The 25,255-nt window shown below is 47.5% G+C and overlaps 1 protein-coding gene across 3 annotated transcripts in view; it reads right to left on the reverse strand.

The window, feature by feature from the left end:
* Positions 1-25,015, reverse strand: part of PAIP1 (poly(A) binding protein interacting protein 1) — a 50,071-nt gene extending 25,056 nt beyond the window's left edge. The window contains exons 1-2 of one of the 3 annotated variants that reach the window (XM_068251212.1): positions 24,706-25,015; positions 11,699-11,784 (exon numbers count right to left, since the gene is read on the reverse strand). In XM_068251212.1, coding sequence (XP_068107313.1) covers positions 11,699-11,784; positions 24,706-24,922 — 303 coding nt within the window. In that variant the 5' untranslated portion in view covers positions 24,923-25,015. Of the gene's footprint in view, positions 1-11,632; positions 11,785-24,705 lie in introns of all 3 variants that reach the window. The other 2 variants (XM_068251210.1, XM_068251211.1) reach the window with 2 other exon arrangements.
* Between the last annotated feature and the right edge of the window lie 240 nt (positions 25,016-25,255).

Here is a 25,255-nt window from a genome sequence, read left to right on the forward strand (position 1 = left end):
AGAACCCTTATCCACTACACTATCCAGCCACCCCCCCTCCTCCAAAAAAAGGTATTTTAACCTTCTTAGCGGTATAGACGAGCCTGACTTGTCCATACACAAATAGCTGATGGTATGGACAAGTCAGGCTCGTCCAGCAGTTCCCCATTCTTACCTGCAGCATCACTGGTTGGTGTTCGGAAACTCCTCTCAAAATACTCTCGGCTTTCTACGATCACTTCTATGGAGTCTTCTCGGCGGTGATCTCCCTTCTTCTGTGGCGGCCCCTTGGGGATAACATGCCCCCTGGTGTGTGCTCATGATGACACTGCTTGCATCCCCTGGTGTCGGGTGCATGCAGTGGCATCACATCAGGTGGTAAATTCTAATTTTTTTTGTATTGGATTCAATACAAACATCCGTAGATGTAAAACCAGTGTAAAAAAGAAAGTCTATGGGCAGTGCTACTACCCATATCAGCAAACATAGTAAAAAAAAAAAAAAAAAAGTTAATTAAAAAATTTTTTTTTTCTTTCTTTAAAGTAAACATCCGAGCTTGGGATAAAAAAAAAATACACATCTACTTACCTGGGTCGTTTTCCAGCCCCTGGCAGCTTATCTGTCCCTCGCCGCAGCTCCGCCTCCAGTAGGTGGCCCGGGGTCCCCTCCGTTGCCGACTGACATCTTCTACGCCCGTGCAAGCGTGCAGGCGCGCTGCTCGTGTTCACGTAGCCCGGAGCATGCTGCACAGGCGCAGAAGTACTGTGCCTGCGCAGAACCCACCCAGCGATGGGAACGCAACTGAGCACACGGCAGAAGATGCCGACCAGACGGCATCTGCAACGGAGGGGAGCCCAGACCACTGGCTGGCAGTGGATCTGCGGCGAGGGACAGATAGGCTGCCAGCGGCTGAAAGAAGCCCCAGGTAAGTATATCTTTTTTTTGAGGGGGGGGGGGGGGGTTAAGCTTGGACCTTCCCTTTAATACAATTTAAAAAAAAATTAAGCAATCTTTCTATATTATATGTACGCTTGTGAACAGCTTGCAAGGCTACAACTTACAAGCGGTCCGTAAAAATGCTTACAATATAAAGAAACGCACAAAAAGAAAAAAAAAATGTACCGATTCTGGTACAAAGAGCTGGCAGATAGTGAACGCCAGGAAAGGTAAAAAGACACTCCCATACCCTGTAGTTGACATAGTTAGCAGGCCAATTTATTTCTTAAAGGGAACCCGAGGTGAGAGGGATATGGAGGCCGCCATATACATTTCCTTTTAAACAATACCAGTTACCTTGATATCTGGCAGATCTTCTGCCTCTAGACTAAAACTAGTCCTTGGTAAGAGTACTTGTAGAAAGTACAGACAGGAACAAAGAACATATATCTGTAACTGTAGTTAGAGGTATAAGGAGGCTGCCATATTGATTTCCTTTTAAGCAATACCAGTTGCCTGGCAGCCCTGCTGAGCCATTTGCTTGCACTAGGTGTGAATCACACCAGAAACAAGCATGCAGCTAATGTCAGAAACTCCTGATCTGCTGCATGCTTGTTCAGGGTCTATGGCTAAAAGTAATAGAGGTAGAGGATCAATAGGATAGCCAGGCAACTGGTATTGTTTAAAAGGAAATAAATATGGCAGCCTCCATATACCTGTCACTACAGTTCTCCTTTAAGCAATTCTAGTTGCCTGGCAGCCCTGCTGATCTTGTACAGACCCTGAACAAGCATATGCAGATCAGGTACTCCGATTCAGCTGACTCACGTTTTACTGGATTAGCCATACACTTGTTCCAGGGTTTTGACTCAAACACTTCTTATGCCAGAATATCAACAAGGCTGTCAGACAACTGGCAATGTTTACAAGAAAATAGACATTTCCCTCTCGGGTTCCCTTAAAAAAAAAAAAAAGTCCCGTACATACAGTATATGCATCTACCAGTGACTTCTCACTTATTCTAAAGAATAGCCTGGACTGTGAGCTAGGAAAGGGTGTTATACTAGGCAGATACAAGCGAATTTTTCTGACTGGTTCTTACAGTCATCTATTGCCCGCTTTAGCTGACTGATATTCACTTTTGACAGATTCTTAACAGTTTGATGAAAAGTAACACAGAGCATGTTGGGAAATTTTCATGTAAGCAGGCAGGAGTTGTAGGAGTGATCGGGCTGTATATAGTGTTACACTATAAAACCCTCAAAGTTTGGATGTTTGATACATTTCTGCTGAGATCTACCAGGATTGAGTATACAGTATGGTCTACTAATCAATAGTCTTGGCATTTGGGGCAGGGGGTATACCGCAACTTAAAGGACCTCTGTTACGAAAATCTTAAAAATGTAAAATACATGTAAACATATAAAAATAAGAAGTACGTTTCTTCCAGAGTAAAATGAGCCATAAATTACTCTTCTCCTATGTTGCTGTCACTTACAGTAATTAGTAGAAATCTGACATTACCGACAGATTTTGGACTAGCCCATCTTCTCATAGGGGCTTCTCAGGGTTTTCTTTATTTCTAAAAGCACTTAGGAAATGGCAGTTGCTCCATCCAACTGCCAAAACAAAAATGTATGGTGAGAAGGGAGACTGGGCAGTATCTTTGTATAAATCGTTTTCAGGAAATGTCTTAAGAAGAATAAAAGGCCATGCCGAGAATCCACCATGAAGAGATGGACTAACCCAAAGCCTGTCAGTAATGTCAGATTTCTACTGCCTACTGTAAGTGAAAGCAACATAGGAGAAAAAGTAATGTATGGCTCATTTTACTCTGGAAGAAACATACTTCTTATTTGTATGCGTTTTAAAATTTTAAGATTTCCACGACAGTTCCTTTATAATTACCTACTCTTAAGTACATAAAAAACATTTGAAAGCATTCCTGTGTGTAAAAAATGTTTATTTCAATGCAGAGAGTATTATACTGCTATGCTAATTGGCAAATGTAATATTTGCTGGCCAGAAAAAGCTCTCTGCCTGGTCTCTTCACTCTGCTCCTCCTTCACTCCCTGCTCTGCTGAACAGACTCATTACCGTGGCAATCGTGGAGTCACTTCAGCAGAGATCAGGCAGAGAGCTTCTAGTACAAACTTACTGCTCTCTGCATTGAAAGGAATGGTTTTCACACACAGCTTTCAAATGTTCTTTTTATGTACCTGAGAGTAGGCAGTCATATTTCACTTTAGGGAGTTCCATCCCACTTTAACCCTGACAGACCAAGAGACTCCCCCTCCCATACAGAATAGCTAGAATTATGGGGGGCACCAAGTCTATACATTAAAGGACAACTGTAATGATAGTGATATGGAGGCTGCCATACTTGTTCTCCACAATACCAGTTGCCTGGCTATCCTGCTGATCCTCTGCCTTTAATACTTTTAGCCATAGACCCTGAACAAGCTTGCAGCAGATCTGGTGTTTCTGACATTATTATCAGAACTGACAAGATTAGCTGCATGCTTGTTCCTGGTGCGATTCAGGACACTACTGCAGCAAAATAGATCAGCAGGGCTGTCAGACAGCTAGTATTGTTTAAAAGGAAATACATATAGCAGCCTCCATATCACTCGCATTCAATTGTCTTAATACTGAGCACCCCTCTCTAAGTGCAAGAAATGGCAATGGAAGTAGAGGCAGTGACTACTGCAAACATGGACATGTATTATTTATTTTACCTTGAGCAAATACTTAAAAAGCCACAGTGGGCAAAAGTTCCACATTTCATTTATGTTTACCTGTACATCAGCTGTGATAAGAGAATTATGCGATTTACAGATGCATTATGGAAAACGTTTTCCATTTCTGCTTCTCAGCAAAAGGCATTTAGTACAAACATTCATAAATTGCCTTCAGCAGTAACAGTCATGTGAAGGAGTCTAATGCTACACAACAGGATAAGCAAACAGAGGGTTCTGTATACTGTGACTGCTGGCAAGCTAAATCACAGGCTGGATTCTTAGGGCCAGTGCACACCAAAAAATTCTAGCGTAATAGCCAATGTTCAGCGCTTTTTGAAGTGATTTTTTTAAGGCGATTATGGGCATGTGCCTAGCGATTTTCTATTTATACGTAGCGATTTTGAGTGTTTTTGTGTAGTTTTTTTTTTTATTTTTTTTTTTTTATACAGTACAACTGCTAGTGTACTGTTTATGTAACAAAAACGCTTGGAAAATCGCTCTGATCTAGCACTTTTCAACTTTCCTATACTTAAAGGAAACCAGAGATGAATAATCAAAAAGATTTATACATACCTGGGGCTTCCTCCAGCCCCATCCGCCTGGATCGCTCCCACACCGCCGTCCTCCAATGTCTGCAGCTACGAGAACCGGGCCCCGCCACTTACGTCATTGGAGCCAGCCTACGCAGGAGAAGTGCGCCCTCTACGTATCTCTCCAGTGGCTGCTGCAGAGATACGCAAACAGCGCACTTCCCTTAGTATTGGGGCTTAGTACATGGGGCCTACGCTCAGACTGGATCAGACTGACGGAAGTGCGGGGACTCGGTTCTCGTAGCTGCAGACATCGGAGGACGGCGGCGTGGGAGCGATCCAGGCGCATGGGGCTGGAGGAAGCCCCAGGTATGTATAAAATCTTTTTGATTATTCATCTCTGGTTCACTTTAACATTGAGGATGAATCAACTTAGAAATCAGCAGAAATGCTGCAGGACCCGCGTTTGCAGGAAGAAATAAAAACAAAACACATCGTTCTGGTGTGATCCATCCCATTCAAATACATTAGCCAAGCGCTTTTCAAATCTCCAGCGTTTTCAAAAGCGCTCTTGGAGTGCACCAGGCCTTACAGATATAAAAGAGAGGCAGGATATTCCCAAATGATTTACAACTATTGCCTAGTGGCTGCAGCTTTTACAAAGACAAATGACTGCCATTGTTCTCAGTAGATAGCACCTGTAGAGTATGGTAACTGCTGGTAAATGTAGTATGGGGCCGAAGCCACTAACGGACAAATTTCTAGCGAAAAATCGTTCGAACGATCAGAAATTCTGATTGGAAGTGAAGTATTGTAATAAATCGTTCACTACACCATCAACGAACCAATCTTTACTTCCTCTCTATCACAACCAACAAGAAAATCCAAATTTTGGTTAGACGAAAATTCATTCAGGTGACTTTTTTTCACTCGTTCATAATCGATTGTGTCCACCAATGGAGATTATTTACAACCAATCCGATCAGAATTTCTGATCGCTTGAACGATTTTTCGCTAGAAATTGGACAGTTAGTGGCCACCTTTACTATATTGCTGCTGTTTATTAATCTCCCACTAGTAATACAGCGGAAGGCAATATCAGCGTTACAACCTTGAGCTAGTTCTCACAGCCATTCAAAGAGGAAAAAAAAAAAACTTCCTGAAAAGTGTTTCAGATGTGCAAAGAAAAATGTGTGGAATTCTCTTTGTGAGGGGATCTGACTCGTAGTTTTTCCTGAGTTAGGATAAATCTTAAAACTGCATCTCCAATTCAATCTGTATCCAGGTATGGTTTTCTAAAACAGTCATGATTCCTCGTTAACAACACTGTATAAGCTCCCTGTGTAAAAGGCTTCCCAGCATTCTCTCCTCCCTGCAGATATAATTGGCTCTCTGCTTTTCCTAGATGTATGCCTAAAATGTGATAAATACAGCTGGTACATGCATAGTAGATTTAGATAACAGATAGCAGGTACCATTTACAATTTTACTGGACACAACTGGATAAATTACCTTTATTTCATCACTAGTTGGCACATGTAGCGTACCATTATCGCCAGGCTGGGTCTGTAGCAATTGGATGCGATCGCTAGGGAGCACAATTTGGGGACCTCAGAGCTGTACAGTGTTGGGTCCCTTAACTGTCACCCTAGGGATTGCATCCAATCGCTATTAGCAGCAGCCATAACAGATGTCCATGAAGCTGAATGCCAAGTGTAGGTGATACACGGGGTTAAATAGTTACGTAGGGGTTAAAGGACAACTGAAGCAAGAAGTATATGAAGGCTGCCATATTTATTTCCTTTTAAACAATACCAGTTGCCTGGCAGCCATGCAGATCTTTTGTGCTGCCGTAGTGTCTGACTCACACAAGAAACAAGCATGCAGCTAATCATGTCAGACCTGACAATGTCAGAAACACCTGATCTACTGCATGCTTGTTCAGGGTCTATAGCTAAACGTATTAGAGGCACAGGATCGACAGGACAGCCAGGCTTAAAGGGAACCAGAGACGAAGCACCCTCATGTATTTTACCATATATATCAGTGGGAACATTAGAGAAAATACTGCACAGCTTGCTTCTAATGAGCCTTGATAAAATCCCAGACTGAGCATTCAATATGGTTCTGCGCAGGAATCATTATAGCCGAGTCATTATAGCAAAGCCAGACAATGCTCAGTCGGGGATTTTATCAGGTCTGATGAGAAACAAGCTGTGCAGTGCAGAATGAAACAGAAAGCAGGGTAGGTGTTTTCTTTAAAGCCAATGGGTACCGCTAATAAAAAAGAAAAAGTCAGATACTCACCTAAGGAGAGGGAAGGCTCGGTCCTAATGAGCCTTCCCTCTCCTCTCCCAGTGCCCTCGGTGCTGCGCTGGCTCCCCCGTTCGCGTCGGCCGCCACAGGGACTTCGGAGGTCTTCGGGAGCACTCAGGCTTCCGAAGACGGGCCGCTCCATACTACGTACGCGCGAGTGCGTCATAGAGGGCGCTCGCGCATGCGTAGTTTGGAGCGGCCGCGTCCTCGGGAGCCCGAGTGCTCCCGAAGGCTTCCGAAAGCTCCCTTCGGCATGCGAAAGTGGCAGTATTTGACCGAACTGGTCGAATACTGCCACGGGGGATCCTGCGCGGGACCGGGCACCGGGAGAGGAGAGGGCAGGCTCATTAGGACCAGAGCCTTCCCTCTCCTTAGGTGAGTATCTGACTTTTTCTTTTTTAAACCGGTAAACATTCACTTTAATGTTCCCACTGATATACATGGTAAAATACATGAGGATGCTTTGTCTCTGGTTCACTTTAAAAGGAAATAAATATGGCAGCCTCCATATCACGTTAGCTTCAGTTGTTCTTTTACACTTCACTACAGGAAAAGTAAAAAAAAGTTTTCAGTGCGACTGTCACTTTGATCAATTCTTCTTTTGTGGAATTTTTTTTTAAACTTTTGATGAATGATTGCGGCGGCTTTTAGTGCAGGAATTGACTGATTAGGACATGAGCCTCACCTCCGGGAATATTATTAAAAGATGTAAATTACAAACATTATTCCTAGCTAATGTTCATTCCAATGACACTTCATATATGTTTCTTCTCTGACATTCTGATCTTTCACAACAATTCGGACAGCAAAGACTTTCCCAAACTGGAAGACTACAAGTTCTGCCACCTTGTATGTAAAGTGCTGCCCATGAGACTGACCCTGCTCTCACAGCTATACTACACTAAGGCAGGGGTCACACTGGTCTTTCAGTTTTCAAAACTTTTCAGAAAACTGAAAGACAAGTGTGACCCTTGCCTTACAGCAGCTAATGTAATTGTCAGAGAAAACTGACAAATTGCGCAAGATGTCTTTTTTTCTGCGCGCTTCTGCCAGTCGCATAATGAAGGGCAGAAGTACGCATACTTCCCCGCCTCCTCTGTCCTAGCGTCTGCGCGCCACTGAAAGGCAAGCATCAGACACTAAAGCCTCAATTCACTAAGCTTTAACAAACACTTTTTCAAACGTTTGATAATTTTCCTCATGGGTAAATTCTAATTTTGAATTCACTAAGGTGTTATAGATTTATTGAACGTTTTATCGATAAAACATTCGATAAATATATAACACCTTAGTGAATTCAAAGTTAGAGTTTATCCATGAGGTAAATTATCAAACGTTTGATAAAGTCTTTGATAAAGCTTAGTGAATTGAGGCCTAAGTGATTAGCATCTAAGTGATTAGCGTCTGACGCTTGCTTTTCAGTGGAGTGCAGACGCTAGGACGGAGGAGGCGGGGGAGTGTGCGTACTTCTGGCCTTCATTATGCGATGCGCAGAAGTGAAGATAATCCAGGGTAAAGGTCAGGAGAGTCGCCACGACATCGGGAGAAGTAGGAGAAGACCGGCGGCTGGCAGCGGAGAACGACAGAAGAGGTAAGTATCTAATTTTCTCTCCCTACCCAGTGCAGGTTTCATTTTACCAGAGCCTTTTGGCTTCTGGTAAAGGAGGTGTATTTAGTAAAGCTAGCCAAAAAAAGGCTCAATTATGAGCTGTTGTTCCTATCCAATTGATAATGCTCTGATCAGAAACAGATAGGATTGTTTTCAATTAATTCATCCCACACATAGAACATTGCTCCTCGATAGTTTTGAGCAGGAAATCGGTAAAAATAAAAATATTTGATCGGACCTGTCTTGCAGGGTTTTTGATACAGTGCAATGCTAAGGGCCCTTTTCCACTATGAAATGCGATCGCGATTGCGATGCCAATCGCGATTGCAATCGCGTTTCAATTTCCACCATGCGATTGAGCTACTATACTCATTATAGTCCAGCTCAATCGCATACAAAACGCAGCAGGACGACGATTGCGCTTTGACCAAAATCGCATCGCAATCGGATCGCACTAATGGAAATTGCTGCTGCAGTTTCCATTAGTTTAATGTACCTTGCGATTTGTGATCAGAAGCAAATCGCAAATCGCAGGCTAGTGGAAAAAGGCCCTAAAGCCCATTGATCGAGTGATCGGAAATGGTGCAATAGATTCCTGAAAGATTCCATCAGAGTAATCAAATAAGCGAGAAAATCGAATGGGGGTGGGGAATTTCAATGTGTGTATGGCCTGCTGAAACTAGAATACGGAGAGAAGCAATACGACAGAAGACATGGAGGTAAGTTTTTCTTATGGACCATGCTTAACTGTGGCTGTTAAGTAAGCCAGTGCCAATTCAGTAAGGAGGCTTTGGGCAAGACTCTCTAGCACTGCTAGTGCCTAGTGAGTGTGCTCTAGTAGCTGTAGGTCTGGCGCTTTGAGTCCACCAGGAGAAACGCGCAATATACATGTTCTGTGTCTTGTAACTATATTTATCAAAATACACAGAGGTTTGGACCTGTGAACTCCCTGTACCAATGGCTGTGCACATAAGATTTCTTCTTTTGGTCAAGCTTGCAAAAGGAAAAAATTTAAATATGCATATGGAACACAACTTCAGCAACTATTATGATTTTCAGCAGTAAACCATTATTTAAAGTGAACCTGAAGAGCGAGCTAGATGTAGGCTGCCATATTTATTTCATTTTAAAGAGAACCTGAGGTGAGCATTTAAAATGTTTAGAGAACACAGAAGCATACCCTAGGCGCTATGAAATGCCTCTGTGTCTCTGTATTGCCGCCTCAAAGTCCCCCCCCCCCGGGTCTGCTGTGCCCCTCTGTAAGAAGCGCTAGACTAGCAACAATCTCTTTGTCGCTAGCCGTGTATTTACCTCCATCCTGTCATTCTAGCTGGGCTTCCCCGCCGCTGCCCACCTACTGTGAGCTTCCTCCAATCGGAAGCTAAGCCGCGACCCAGGAAGAAGCTCACAGTAGGCGGGAACAGAGGCGGGAAAGCCCAGCTAGAATGTCAGGATGGAGGAAAATACACGGCTAGAGAGGAGATTGTCGCTAGCCTATCGCTTTTTACAGGGAGGCACAGCAGACCCCGGGGGGACTTTGAGGCGGCAATACAAAGGCACAGAGGCATGTCATAGCGCATAGGATATGCCTCTGTGTTCTCTTAACATTTGAAATACCCAGTTACAACCCCAGTTAAACAGTCTTACTGTTTAACTGGCAGTCTTACTGATCACTTTGGCTGCGGTAAAGTCTCAACCAAACACCTAAAACAAGCATGCAGCTAATCGTTTCATATTTTCAGAAACACCTGATTTGCATGTTTGTTCGGGGTCTATCGCTAAAAGTATAAGAGGCATAGGATCAGCAGGACTGCCAGGCAACTGGTATTGCTTAAAATAAATAGGTCAGGTTCTATTTCCCTCTTACTTCAGGTTCCCTGACACCTGAGAGATATAGAAGTTGACATATTTCCTTTTAAACAATACACAATGCCTGGCTGTCCTGCTGATCATCTAATCTAATCAGCCATAAAGCTGGCCATACACTGGCCCGATTTACAGCCGTTTCGACAGCAGATTCGATCACTGGGATCGAATCTGCTGCCAATCGTTCGCGCTACATGCCGAATTTCGATCCATTTCGTCCGATCCCGTCGATCGCGCCGTGCGGAAAATAACCGTCGATCGCCCGCGGGTAAAGAGCGCATCGCTAGCGGCGTTCGAGTGCCCGACGACCGACGCAATAGAGCCGCATACATTACCTGCTCCGCCGGCGCGACTGCTCCCGCTCGTCTCCGCTCTTCTTCTCCGCTCTGGTGTCCGGCATGCCTTCACTTCTTCCTGCCCGGCAGGAAGTTTAAACAGTAGAGGGCGCTCTACTGTTTAACCTTCCTGCCGGGCAGGAAGAAGTGAAGCATGCTGGGGCCAGAGACCAGAGCGGAGACGGAGAAGAAGAGTGGAGAGAGACCCGGGAGTCGTGCCGGCGGAGCAGGTAATGTATGCGGCGGGGGGGGGGGGGGGGGGAGCGGCGGCAGCACCACCACCACCACAACAGATTGTGATCGGTTTCAGGCTGAAATCGGTTCACAATCTGTTTGCAGTAAAGGCAGCCATACGATCCCTCTCTGATCAGATTCGATCAGATAGGGATCTGTCTGTTGGTCGAATCTGATGGCAAATCGACCAGTGTATGGCCACCTTAAGGCTCATACACACGCCCAACATGCACACGACGACCTGATGACCTCCACGACCTTTATGCCCACACGTCTAGACGGACAAACGACCAACTCATTTACATAATGCGCAAGATGGACTACGCATTTAAAACTAGTACAAGTCGTTCAAACGATTTGTATACATGGACCAAGTGCACAATATCAGGCACCATAGGCCAACATAGATCCGACAGTTGGATTGGGGATGAAACGTCTGTTATCAGTTGCTCGTCAAGTCGTTTGCACGCCTAAATACGCCTGATTATCGTCCAACACACTGAAGTCAGACGATAATCAGGCAGTTTAGTTGGACGTGTGTATGTAGCTTTAGACAATAAATTAAGTATTTCTGACTGAAGTCTAATGCTAGGTAAACGCGTTACGTTTTTGCGTTCGATTGATAATTTCCGTCATGTCCGATATTACTCTCGATCATTTTGCGGCTAGATTTCATATAGAAGTGAATGGAAATGGATTTTTAAAAAAAAAGCTAAGTGAATCAAGCGGAAAAACTAATTGAAAAATCAATCGAAGAGCAGAATCGACTGGAAAAAAATGTAACTTGTGTACCTAGTGTAACTGGATTAGCTGCATGCTTGTTACTGGTGTGTAATTCAGCCACTACTGCCGCCAAACAGATCAGCAGGACGCCTGGAAACTGGTACTGTTTAATAAGAAATATATATGGCAGGCTCCACATACCTCTCAGTTCAGGTGTCCTTTAATGTAGACAACATCTGATTTACACGATTCCCTCTTGGAACACATAACCGGTGTGAATTGAGTAGCCCCCCCGTACATGCCCACCCAGCAAATGGGAGTCACCAATGCTCAGAAAGGACATGCAGCAGAAAAGCCACTCACATTGCACTCAACAGAGTACCCGGCAGGGTAAAACTCGGCAGCAGTCGCTGACAGGTTGGAAATTACCGTTCCTGGCTCCGTAGGCTGACCTTTGGAAACTGCCATCAAGCTCGTCTGGGCAAAAAACTGAGGCTTTTTCTGAGTTATCTGATCTGTGAAGAATAAAAAATAAATAAAGCTTATATTAAAAACAATTACTTTCCTCCCCAAACAGTATAAATGTGAGGCTATGCCAACACGGTTATCAACTCTAAATCTAGAAGAAACCAAATGAACCAGGTGCACCCATTTACAGACTGAAGACGTCTTAGCAGAGGTGGTCTTCATGGAAGAAAAGCCTGTCCTCTGAGGTGGAAACAGTAGGATTAACCCTCCTGGCGGTCTATTAAAAACCGCCAGGGGGCAGCACAGCAGTTTTAAAAAAAAGCCCAGGGCTCGCTACATGATAGCCACCATGCAGTGGCATCCCCCCGCCCACTTCGATCGCGGCGATCTGCGATCAGGAAATCCCGTTCAAAGAACGGGATTTCCTGGAGTGCTTCCCCCGTCGCCATGGTGACGGGCGGGATGACGTCACTGACGACATTGGGAGTCCCGATCCACCCCTTAGCGCTGCCTGGCACTGATTGGGGGAGGGGGCGGCGTGGCGAGCGGTGGCTAATCAGTGCGGAGCGGCGGCGATCAGAGTGCACACGCAGCTAGCAAAGTTAAAAAATTATGCAAATCGGCCCAGCAGGGCATGAGAAATCCTCCTGCTCGGCATAGCCCGTGCTCAGCATGGGCTTACCGCCAGGGGGGTGAAAGGAATCCTGAAAGTTTTTAAAATCAAAAAATTAGACACTTAAGCCAAGTACAAACTTGAAAGATTAACTATAACTATTCTAGTGATGGCTAACCTTGGCACTCCAGCTGTGGTGGAACTACTAGTCCCATGAGGCATTGCAATACTGTGACAGCTCTAAGCATAACTCAGGGAGACAAAGGCATGATGGGATTTGTAGTTTTGTCACAGCTGGAGTGTCAAGGTTAGCCATCACTGGTCTATTCTATTGAGCTGAACTTCCCATCAGATAAAAATCTTTGCAAGATGCTGTACACTTTCAAAAGATCAGTATCTGCAAAATGCATTCATAGTCTATGATATCTGCAGATCCTCATACACACCTTGTTTAACAGACATTCATCTACAGATCAGATCCACCAGGATGGATCTTCAGATCTGCAGATGACTGTCTGATCGGCAGATGATTGTCTGTTAAACAAGGCGTGTATGAGATCTGCAGATATAGACTATGAATGCATTTTGCAGGAACTGATCTTTTGCAGATACTGATCTTTTGAATGTGTACATCTTGCAAAGATTTTTATCTGATGGGGATTTCAGCTCAATAGAATAGACTGTGTAGACTCTACACAGTAGAGTATGGCTCTCATACTACATGGAAGGGGGTAAAATTGGTCTGTGATTAATCTTTCAAGTGTGTACTTAGCTTTACCTGAGGAGAGGGAAACTTCTGGATCCCTCCAGAGGCTTCCCTCTCTATCACCAAGGGGGGGGGGGGGGAGCGTCCCCCTATTAAAAGAAACCTGAGGCTTCTGCCAGCCCCCTGCAGCCGCCCTGTGCCCACACTGTCCTGGAATTATCCTTGAGTCCCCTGCCGTGGCTAAGTTTTGTTTTTGGCGAGTGGCCAGTCGCTTAGCCACTGCCTCAGCGCAGCCCTGGCCCCACGCCTTGTCACTGCCATCGCCATCTTGCTCAGGAAGAGAAATCGCCTCTTGTGCAGGATGGAGACTTGTGCGAGGGCGCAAGCACAGTGGCCGCTGACTTGCAAGTTGGTGATACTGAAACTTAGCAGCAGCGGGGAACTGGAGGATCGTTCCAGGACACCATGGGCACAGGGCGGCTGCAAAGGGCTGGCAGTAGCTGCAGGTAAGTGAAACACTTTTTTGTTTTTAAAGTATCTTCAGGTTCCCTTAAAGCGGACCCAAACCAAAAAGGTTTTTAATTCAAAATATTTAGTTGCACCACTCTGACACATATAAAGATAAATAAACACTCCTTCAAGCCTATGAGCATTTCAGTGCATGCTTTTCACCCTTTTCTTTTCATAACCAGAGTTATACAGGTGGCAGCCATTAGCAATTCCTCCTTTGCCGGACACCACCTACTCCGCCAGTTTGCCGGATTATTTGCCGGCAATATGAAAGGAAGGGAGGGGTTCCTCCAATAAATGTAAAATATTTTATATTTGTCATCATGCAGATGAAAAAAGGCTGCTATTTATTATTATAAATTTAGAAAATAGATTTTATTTCTGAAATCTGGTATTTTTAATTTGGGTTCACTTTAACCACTTCAGAATTCAGTCGTTTTCACTTTATGCATCCGAGCAATGTTCACCTCCCATTCATTAACCTATAACTTTATCACTACTTATCACAATTAACTGATCTATATCTTGTTTTTTCCGCCACCAATTAGGCTTTCTTTGGGGGGTACATTTTGCTAAGAGCCACTTTACTGTAAATGCATTTTAACAGGAAGAATAAGAAAAAAAAACGGAAAGAATTCATTATTTCTCAGTTTTCGGCCATTATAGTTTTAAAATATTAAATGCCTCCATAACAAAAACTCACGTATTGTATTTGCCCATATGTCCCGGTTATTACACCGTTAAAATTATGTCCCTATCACAATGTATGGCGACAATAATTTACTTGGAAATAAAGTTGCATTTTTTTCCGTTTTGCATCTATCACGATTTACAAGTTTAAAGAGACTCTGTAACAACAAAAACCTCCCCTGGGGGGTACTTACCTCGGGTGGGGGAAGCCTCCGGATCCTAATGAGGCTTCCCACGCCGTCCTCTGTCCCACGGGGGTCTCGCTGCAGCCCTCCGAACAGCCGGCGACAGAGCCAACTGTAGCTTCAATATTTACCTTTGCTGGCTCCAGCGGGGGCGCTGTGGCGACTTTCGGCACGGAAATAGACGGAAATACCCGATCTCCGTCGGGTCCGCTCTACTGCGCAGGCGCTGGAAACTTGCGCCTGCGCAGTAGAGCAGACCCGACGGCGATCGGGTATTTCCGCCTACTTCGGCGCCGACAGCCATCAGAGCGCCTGCGCAGGAGCCAGGAAGGTAAATATTGCGTCACGGCTGTACGGAGGGCTACAGCGAGACCCCCGAGGGACGCAGGACGGCGTGGGAAGCCTCATTAGGATCCTGAGGCTTCCCCCACCCGAGGTGAGTACCCCCCAGGGGCCGTTTTGTCGTTACAGTTCCTCTTTAAAATAAAAAAAATAAAAAATAAAAAAAAAAAAATATTTCATCTTTACATTGATATTTAAAAAGTTTAGACCCTTAGGTAAATATTTACATTTTTTTTTATTGTAATGGGGTTTTTTTGTTTTTTTTATATTAAACATTTTATTTGGGTATTTTGGGGAAGGTGTGATAAAACCAGTTTTATAATGTAAATGTGTGCTAAGTTTTATTTTTTTTACTTTTAGTTGTAGTTTTACTTTTTGGCCACAAGATGGCGGCCATGAGTTTGTTTACATGACGTCACTAAGCATAACATACGCTTAGAGGGACTCAACAGCCAGAAAAAGCGAAGCTTCCGAAAGAAGCTGTCGCTTTTTCTGCGGGGGAGAAGAATCAGCGCGGGAGCGTGCGGACGCGCAAATGGCCTCCTGGGCTTAGCTAGTACGTCCAGGAGGCCGAAGTAGTTAAAGTTACCCATACATCTCTAGAATTGGCAGTTGAATGACCATCCGATTTGATAATTATCGAAAAATCGGTGCTGCCAAGAGCATGCACGATGCAGTGTTCTCCCCAGAAATTTTTTCCAGCCGGGTGGCATGAAAACGTAGCCGGGTGGGGCAAGATCAGAGAATACAGGGCTGGCGCTTTTCTGCACAACTCTGATTACAGCAGAGGAGGAAGTGAGCCGATGACAGCCGGGTGGTCACCAAAACTAGCCGGGTGGGGCACCCGGCTAAAAGAGCCTGGGGAGAACACTGCGATGCATCGACGATGTGCCCAGTTTCGTGCTGAAATTTGTAGCATATATCAATTGGACATGCTGCAAGATGTCAGGCAGTGGTGGTGGATCGGGTGAGCGAATGATATCAGGATGAGTGCGTCAAAACCCCCAGCGCTGTTCTCTCTCTGTGTCTCCCGCGTGTGCATTTACACATTACCTGTCCTATGTCGCCCATCGCGCAGTGCCCACCCCTCTTCTGAATCCCCCCCGCTCCTCCATTAGTGATATACACGCCGCTGGCGCATGTGTGACGGATGCGGCGGACTTGGACGATTTCATGTTGAAATTGATCGAAAATCGGCCCGCAGTGTTTTATGGCCAACCGACAGCAATCTCTCTAATTTGATTAAAGAGACATTTGTATCTTTCGTCGGATCTGCAAATCCTCGCTAGATGTATGGGCACCTTAAAGGATACCCAAGGTGAGAGGTATATGGAGGCGGCCATATTTATTACCTTTTAAACAATACCTGTTGCCTGGCAGCCCTGTTGATCTTCTGGCATAGAAAGTGTCTTGAGTCAAAACCCTGGAACAAGCATATGGCTAATCCAGTAGAACCTGAGTCAGCTGAGGCAGAGTACCTGACCTGCTGCATGCTTGTTCAAGGTTTATGGGTTAAAAGTATTATGCTAAGTACACACCATACAATTTTCTGGCAGATTTACCTGCCAGATCGATTATTTCCAAGATGTCCGATCTGAATTTCAATCGATTTTTCAATTTTTTTCTTTATCGATTTTCACAGAACTCAATGAAAATTGATAAAAATTCAGATCGGACATGTTGGAAATAATCAATCCTGCAGGGAAATCTGCCAGAAAATTGTTATGGTGTGTACTTAGCATTAGGGACATAGGATCGGGAGGACAGCCAGGCAACTGGTATTGTTTAAAAGGAAATAAATAAGGCAGCCTCCATATACCTCTGATCTCGGGTATCCTTAGTGAACCACAGACAAAGCACCCTCATGTATTTTACCACATATGTCAGCGGGAACATTAGAGAAAACACCTACCCTGCTCTCTGTTTCATCCTTCACTGCTCAGCCTGCTTGTTATCAGCCCTGAGAAAATCCCAGACTGAGCATTCAGTGAGGCTTTGCCCAGGAATCATTATAGCAGAGTCTGTCTTTTCCAACCCAAGCCTGCACCCTTGTGGCTCTGCTATAATGACTCAGCTATGATTCCTGAGCAAAGCCAGACTGAATGCTCAGTCAGGGATTTTATCAGGGCTGATTAGAAGCAGGCTGAGCAGTAAAGAATGAAAGAGGCGCAGGGTAGGTGTTTTCTCTAATGTTCCCACTAATATATATGGTAAAATACATGAAGGTGCTTCGTCCCTGGTACACTTTAACCCATACACAAAAGTTCAAGCAAACCGGATGAGAAAATAAAGTATCTCTGTCGTCCTAATGCTAAATGGGGCTTTCCTGGAATACCATTGTCATGTTTTGGTTTGAAAAGTGAAAGTAAGCCTGACTTGAGGAAAAGCTACCCAAGGTAAGCACAGAGGAATTGCCATGCTGGATCTATATACCTTATACCAAGTTAGGGACATGGGCTTATTTTTTATTTAAAGGTCTATAGAAGCATGTATAGATTTCAATGTTAATAGCAATAAGGAATAAGCCACATGGATTTTTATTACAAGCTAGAAACAAACTCAGATTTAGCGTATTTCTAAATACAGCAGAATAGTTCTAGTAAACAGTAATACAGTATAGTAAACCTATTGCAAGTGAAGTGTGGTCTGGTGTTAGTCGGGGAGCAGAAATGCAGACATCAAACCAACATACATTGATTCCGGTGACACTTTTAATGACCAACTGTGCATAGTTTATTGCAAGCTTTAAAACTTAAAGAGGAACTCCAGCAGTTCCATATAAAACATACAGCAAACGTTTTGGAGCCACGTAGGGCTGTAAACAAGCTCCCGTAGGAACTGCACTCGGTGCTGCTGCTGCCACCCGCCGAGTACACATTGCTGGACGGGAGTGTTTCAAAGAGATTTCTCCCATTAATCCTACAGGAGCTTGTGGGGCCCTACGTGGCTCCGAAACATTGAAGCCACGTAGTTCTGCGCCTGCGCAGTACACTCCGAACCACGTGGCGGTGATAAACAGCACCGCTCGCGCAGTACAGGCTGACCTCTGGGTCGGCCTGACATCTCCGGGGACCGGGAAGCTTCACAGGCGAACGGCTCACCGCAGAGCTGCAGCGAGGGACATGCTGGGAGCTTGGGGCTGGATGAATCCCCAGGTAAGTAGCACTTATTGTCCTCATATCCCCCTGATGACTCCTTTAAAGACCATGCTACTTGCAAAATAAATTCAGGGGTTCCTTGAGATTCAAAAATTACTTGCAGGGGCTCCTAGAAATATAAAACGTATTTGCAGGGCTCCTCCAAGGTAAAAAGGTTGAGAAAGGCTGTCCTAGTCAGTCATCCGACCACAGAGTGATGCATATCAGACAATAGTAACAGGACAAGACCCAGAGGATTAATATGCGCAGTGATGGAAAGGAAACTGTGTGATAAGAAGAAGGTAATAGTAAAGGAGTTTGGAAATAACTGCCTTTATCAGTGTGGGGTAGCAGCAACATCTGGTACATACAGTGATGAGGAGAGGCAGCAGCAATGCCTGGTACCTGCAGTGATGCGGAAGGGGCAGAAGCAATGCCTGGTACCTGCAGTGATGAGGAGGGGGCAGCAGCAACATCTGGTACATACAGTGATGAGGAGAGGCAGCAGCAATGCCTGGAACCTGCAGTGATGCGGAAGGGGCAGAAGCAATGCCTGGTACCTGCAGTGATGAGGAGGGGGCAGCAGCAATGCCTGGTACCTGCAGTGATGAGGAGGGGGCAGCAGCAATGCCTGGTACATGCAGTGATGCGGAAGGGGCAGCAGCAATGCCTGGTACCTGTAGTGATGAGGAGGGGGCAGCAGCAATGCCTGGTACCAGCAGTGATGCGGAAGGGGCAGCAGCAATGCCTGGTACATGCAGTGATGAGGAGCGGGCATCAGCAATGTCTGGTACCTGCAAAGATGCGGAAGGGGCAGCAGCAATGCCTGGTACCTGCAGTGATGAGAAGGGGGCAGCAGCAATGCCTGGTGCATGCAGTGATGAGGAGGGGCAGCAGTAATGCCTGGTACCTGCAGTGATGAGGAGGGGGCAGCAGCAATGCCTGTTACCTGCAGTGCTGAGGAGGGGGCAGCAGCAATGCCTGTTACCTGCAGTGCTGAGGAGGGGGCAGCAGCAATGCCTGGTACCTGCAGTGATGAGGAGGGGGCAGCAGCAATGCCTGGTACATGCAGTGATGCAGAAGGGGCAGCAGCAATGCCTGGTACCTGCAGTGATGAGGAGGGGGCAGCAGCAATGCCTGTTACCTGCAGTGATGAGGAGGGGGCATCAGCAATGTCTGGTATCTGCAGTGCTGAGGAGGGGGCAGCAGCAATGCCTGGTACCTGCAGTGCTGAGGAGGGGGCAGCAGCAATGCCTGGTACCTGCAGTGATGAGGAGGGGGCAGCAGCAATGCCTGGTACATGCAGTGATGCAGAAGGGGCAGCAGCAATGCCTGGTACCTGCAGTGATGAGGAGGGGGCAGCAGCAATGCCTGTTACCTGCAGTGATGAGGAGGGGGCATCAGCAATGTCTGGTATCTGCAGTGCTGAGGAGGGGGCAGCAGCAATGCCTGGTACCTGCAGTGCTGAGGAGGGGGCAGCAGCAATGCCTGTTACCTGCAGTGCTGAGGAGGGGGCAGCAGCAATGCCTGTTACCTGCAGTGATGAGGAGGGGGCAGCAGCAATGCCTGGTACCTGCAGTGATGAGGAGGGGGCAGCAGCAATGCCTGGTACCTGCAGTGATGAGGAGGGGGCAGCAGCAATGCCTGGTACCTGCAGTGATGAGGAGGGGGCAGCAGCAATGCCTGGTACATGCAGTGCTGAGGAGGGGGCCGCAGCAATGCCTGGTACCTGCAATAATAAGGAGGGGGCAGCAGTAATGCCTGTTACCTGCAATAATGAGGAGTGGGCAGCAGTAATGCCTGGTATCTTCATGTTCTGGATTCAGCAGCCAGTAATCTAAGTTTCCACATTTATACTCTGCAAAGGACTTGCTCCTCCCTTGATTGCATAAGTATGCATTTAGCCTTGGCCATCACCAGAATACTTTCAGTTTCTAGTAACAGACTGCCTAGTTTCCTTTTCCCACACTTTTGTCTTACATATGAGTCATGCAGAAATCCATCCCATAAAGCCATGACTCCCACAATGCCAGGGAAAAACAGAACATTTATTTTCCAAAGATAATTTTTAATACTGTTAAATAAATCAATTATACAGTATTTCAATAATGTTATGACACCTTGAAAAAAAGACTGGTTTCGTTAGTGGGTACGATTGATCTTTTTCGATCGTTTATAGCAGCGATCATCCGGCGGATTGGATTGTTAGTGGCCTACAAAGTTTCAGCTCCACTGACGTCCAGTTTTGATACCTATGTAACTAGAATGTGCCTATTTACTGAACTTCACGTTTAGATCTGGTTAAAACCAGAGGCAGCAGTGATGTAATGGTGGCAGTAGTTCCAGGTGTGTGCAGGGAATAGGATGAGTCATTAGTGATGAGGATAGGGCATTAGTTCCTGGTAACCATACTGGCAGGGAGGAGACTTTTTTTAATTTTAATTTTTATTTATTTTATGATCTCAACCTTAAAGTAGTCATCAGGCAAAACCAGGTCCCCACCAGCCCCCCCCCCCCCCCAGGGATCATCTGCACCTGTGCAGTACACCGCGGACAACGTGGGCTTGATTGACAGCGGCGCTTGCGCAGGCGCAGTAGAGACGACCTAGAGGTCCCCCTCTTCACCGGCAGGGACCCCGGGTCGACGGATGAGAGCGGAGCTGCGGCGTGAGACAGGTCAGCTGCAAGGGGCTGGAGGAAGCCCCTATAGGGTTGACCTTAAGGGGGCAGTAGCTATGAGCTGAGAAAGTGATAACACAGAGGGCAGCAGTGATGACCACAAGTGGTGTCTGACATGGGGTGGGAAGGTTGGGCAGAAAGTGGGGAGTAGTGGCTCAGAAACAGCAGTAATGAGAAGGTGGGAGCTGTATAATGGGGCAGTAGTAACAGAAGAGGGCACCGGTGAGCAGGACAGGGCAGTATTACCTTGCAAAAGACTGCAGTGAACAGCAGTATATAGGAACAGGTAGAAGTGAGAAGAGACAAGGTGGGAGGGGCTGTAAGGAAGAAGAGGTAAACAGCAGCAGTCATGTGCAACAACAATGTTGAGCAGAACAGGGTAGTAGTACCTAAAGGAGGCAGTGGTGAACTGTAGTTTACAGAAAGGGGAAGCAGTGGTGAGCAGTAAGGGACAGTAGCAGCAATGAATTCATAGGGCTCTATTCAAAACTTTTTCCGCCAGTTTAGCGCTCAAAACAGCTGACTTTCCCGTCCATTTAGCAAAGTGGGCATTCATAAAATCTGTTTCCGCATGATAAGCTACAATTCCCCAGCAGAGCGATACATTTCCGCCTTGTGCTGTGATTTTCTAGATTTATCTAGAAAAAGTAACAAAATGTCCATTCATAAAGATTAGAGGAAGCGGTAGGAGGACAGGAAATACCGCTTCCTCTGATTTAGCGAGAAGCTTGCGGATTACATACAAGTGAATGGGACAGACCTCCCAGAGAGAGCAGCGCACGGAGGGACTCTGCCGGCTCCAGTGTTTCCGCATGCCTTCCGACAGCTTACCGCCAGCCTTCAGCGGGAGAGCTCCGCTCTGCTATTGCAGCTGCCAACATTTTTATGAATGACCACCCAGAAGTCTAAAATACCGATGCAGTATTTTCCCTCCAGGAGTTTTTTCGCCGCAAATTTTTTAGGAATAGAGCCCATAGTGGTGGAAAGCAGTATTGAGGAGGGTGCAGCAGCAATGAGCAGGGCAGTAACAGCTTGAAAGAGGCAGTGATGAGCAGTAACGTATAAGAGGAGACAGCAGCGAGTAAGAATGGTCAGTAATGGCTATAGAGTGAGGAGCAGCAGTACTCAGAAAAGGCAGAAGAGGAAAGCAGGACAGGGCAATGGTAGCAATCGGGGTGGCACACAAGAGCCTGACTGCATGCTATGAGTGTGAGTATACAGGCCTCTTACACTAGCCCTGCTGTGTGTCCTCTCTGGCTTGATTGAAGCTTATGTTACCTGCACTTGCCACACGATGAGTGTGTTACCCTAAAGCAAATACAGGTAACAAAGGCTTCAGTTAACCTGGAGAGGACACGCACAGTAGGGTTGGACTAAAAGAGTCTGCCTGTATATTTGCGCTCCTGGTAGGCAGCTTGACTGGTCTTTCATGCGCCACCCTGTAGAAGTGGGCTGTGGTGAACAGTACTATATAGAAGGAAGCAATGGAGTGAAGGACAAAGCAATAGATTGCAGTCAGAAAAAGAGTGGTAGTGGTGAGCACGGCAGTAATATATAGGAGGGAAATGCAGGTATAAGCAGGAAGGAACAGTAGGAGCTAAATGGAGGGCAATGGTGAGCAGCAGCTGTCAGCAGAAAGGGGCAAGTAACAGCTAGGAGAGTGCACTGATAGGCATCAGTAATAAGGAGGAAGCAGGAGGGTGATCAGGACATGGCAGTAGTAGCTACATGGGGGTAGTAAAGGGCAGAAGTATTCAGAAAGGAGCAGCAGTGTAGAGCCAGAAGGTATAGTAATAAGCTTGAGGCATTGTGGGGAGCACCGCTGAGGAGGAAGGGACTGTAACAGGAATGAGGGGTAGTGGGGATCAGTTGCATAGAGCTGGAAAGTGAAATAATAGATATATGGGGGTCTGTGAAGAGCAGCAACAGTCAGAAGGGGAAGCCTGTGGTGGGCACGGCAGTGTTGCATTCGACCAGGAGGAGGTAGTAGTGGTGAGCAGGAAGGGACAGTAACAGGCATGAGGGGGTCGGTGGTGAGCAGGACAGAGGTGTGGTGCATTATAGCAGTCAGGAGGGGGAATAGTGATGAGCAGGATAGAGCAGTGGTGCTGTCCAGTAGTTAGGAGGGGGCACCTGTAGTGAGCAGGACAGGGCAGTGGTGCGCTCCAGCAGTCAGGAGGGGGCACCTGTAGTGAGCAGGACAGGGCAGTGGTACGCTCTTGCAGTCAGGAGGGGGCACCTCTGGTGAGGAGGATGGGCTAGTAATGGGCATGAGGGAGTCTGTGGTGGACAGTGCACAGTCAGGAGAGGGCACCTGTAGTGAGCAGGACAGGGTAGTGGTGCTCACTAGAAGCCAGCAGGGGGCACCTGTAGTGAGCAGGACAGGGCAGTGGTGTGCTCCAGCAGCAGGCATCTGTAGTGAGAAGGACAGGCAGTGGTGCACCAGCAGTCAGGAGGAGTCACCTGTAGTGAGGACAGGACAGTGGTGTGCTCTAGCAGCCAGGTGGGGGCAGTATTGGTGGGCAGGGCAGTAACCGCTATGAGAGGGCAGTGATGAGCTCCAGCAGCCAGGAGGGGGCACCTGTAATGAGAACAGGAAAGTGGTGCCCTCCAGCAGCCAGGAGGGGGCAGTATTGGTGAGCATGACAGGGCAGTGGTGCACTCCAGCAGTCAGGAGGAGTCACCTGTAGTGAGGACAGGACAGTGGTGTGCTCTAGCCGCCAGGTGGGGGCAGTATTGGTGGGCAGGGCAGTAACCGCTATGAGAGGGCAGTGATGAGCTCCAGCAGCCAGGAGGGGGCACCTGTAATGAGAACAGGAAAGTGGTGCCCTCCAGCAGCCAGGAGGGGGCAGTATTGGTGAGCATGACAGGGCAGTGGTGCACTCCAGCAGTCAGGAGGAGTCACCTGTAGTGAGGACAGGACAGTGGTGTGCTCTAGCCGCCAGGTGGGGGCAGTATTGGTGGGCAGGGCAGTAACCGCTATGAGAGGGCAGTGATGAGCTCCAGCAGCCAGGAGTGGGCACCTGTAATGAGAACAGGAAAGTGGTGCCCTCCAGCAGCCAGGAGGGGGCAGTATTGGTGAGCATGACAGGGCAGTGGTGCACTCCAGCAGTCAAGAGGGGGCACCTGTAGTGAACAGGGCAGTGGTGTGCTCTAGCAGCCAGGTGGGGGCAGTATTGGTGAGCAGGGCAGGACAGTAACAGCTATGAGAGGACAGTGGTGCACTCCAGCAGCCAGGTGAGAGCAGTATTAATGAGCAGGACTGAACAGTGGTGCGCCAGCAGTCAGTAGAGGGCACATGTTATGAGCAGGGCGGGCAGTGGTGCACCAGCAGCCAGTAGGGGTCACCTGTAGTGAGGACAGGGCAGTGGTGCAATCCAGCAGCCAGTAGGAGGCAGTATTGATGAGCAGTGCATTATTGGCCAGCAGTGGCCAGTATTGGTGAGCAGGACAGGCAGTGGTGCACCAGCAGTCAGGAGGGGTCACCAGTAATGAGGACAGGGCAGTGGTGCACTCCAGCAGCCAGCAGGGGCCAGTATTGGTGAGCAGGACAGGGCTGTATTGGTCCTCAGGAGCCAGTACTGGTGAGCAGTACAGGGCAGTATTAGCCAGCAGGGGGCAGTATTGGTGAGCAGGACACAGCAGTATCAGCTATGAGAGAGCAGTGGTAAGCAGTGCAGGGCAGTATTGGCCCTCAGGGGCCAGTACTGGTGAGCAGTGCAGGGTAGTATTGGCCAGCAGGGGCCAGTATTGGTGAGCAGTGCAGGGCAGTATTGGCCCTCAGGGGCCAGTACCGGTGAGCAGTGCAGGGCAGTATTGGCCCTCAGGGGTCAGTACTGGTGAGCAGTGCAGGGCAGTATTGGCCCTCAGGGGGGCAGTATTGGTGAGCAGCACACAGCAGTATCAGCTATGATAGAGCAGTGGTGAGCAGTACAGTGCAGTATTGACCAGCAGGGGCCAGTATTGGTGAGCAGGACACAGCAGTATCAGCTATGAGAGAGCAGTGGTGAGCAGTGCAGGGCAGTATTGACCAGCAGGGGCCAGTATTGGTGAGCAGCACACAGCAGTATCAGCTATGAGAGAGCAGTGGTGAGCAGCAGCGGTACCTGGAGTGACGGCACTCGGGATGGTGATTGGCGGCCTGAGCGGCTCCTGGTGCTGGCCTCCCGCCGGCCGGCTGCTCTCCTGGTGGTTGGGGAATTGATGTCCCCGGAATCCGGCCGCTCTCCCCGCCTCCTCCGCGCCCCGACCTCTGCCCGGCCCCAGCACGCCGCGTCCTCTCCCCCGACCAGCCCCCGGGGCGCGATCAAACCCCTCCGACATAGCTCGGTGCAGACAGCCGGTCCCGGAGACGCTCACCTCTCCGGGCCAACCACAACCCCGGCTCCGCCTCCCGTCACCGAGAACAACAACAAGTCACGCCGAGTGACAGCGCCACCTGCGGCATGGAGGACGCGGCGCTATGCTACATGTCCTCTGAGTCTCTGACGCCAAGCATAGCTGCAGCGCCACCTGCCGGCCGGAGGGAAGTAATGCAGCTCCCGTGCCTCCGCTGCAGTAGATACTGACGCAGAGGAAGCATAAATAGCGGTGTGTGACAGATAATGCTTCTGTCCTGCTGTCTCCAGAATGAGAGGAGGGGCCAGACTTCCGGCA

Source organism: Hyperolius riggenbachi, chromosome 1 (assembly GCF_040937935.1).
Source record: "Hyperolius riggenbachi isolate aHypRig1 chromosome 1, aHypRig1.pri, whole genome shotgun sequence".
Classification (NCBI taxonomy): domain Eukaryota; kingdom Metazoa; phylum Chordata; class Amphibia; order Anura; family Hyperoliidae; genus Hyperolius; species Hyperolius riggenbachi.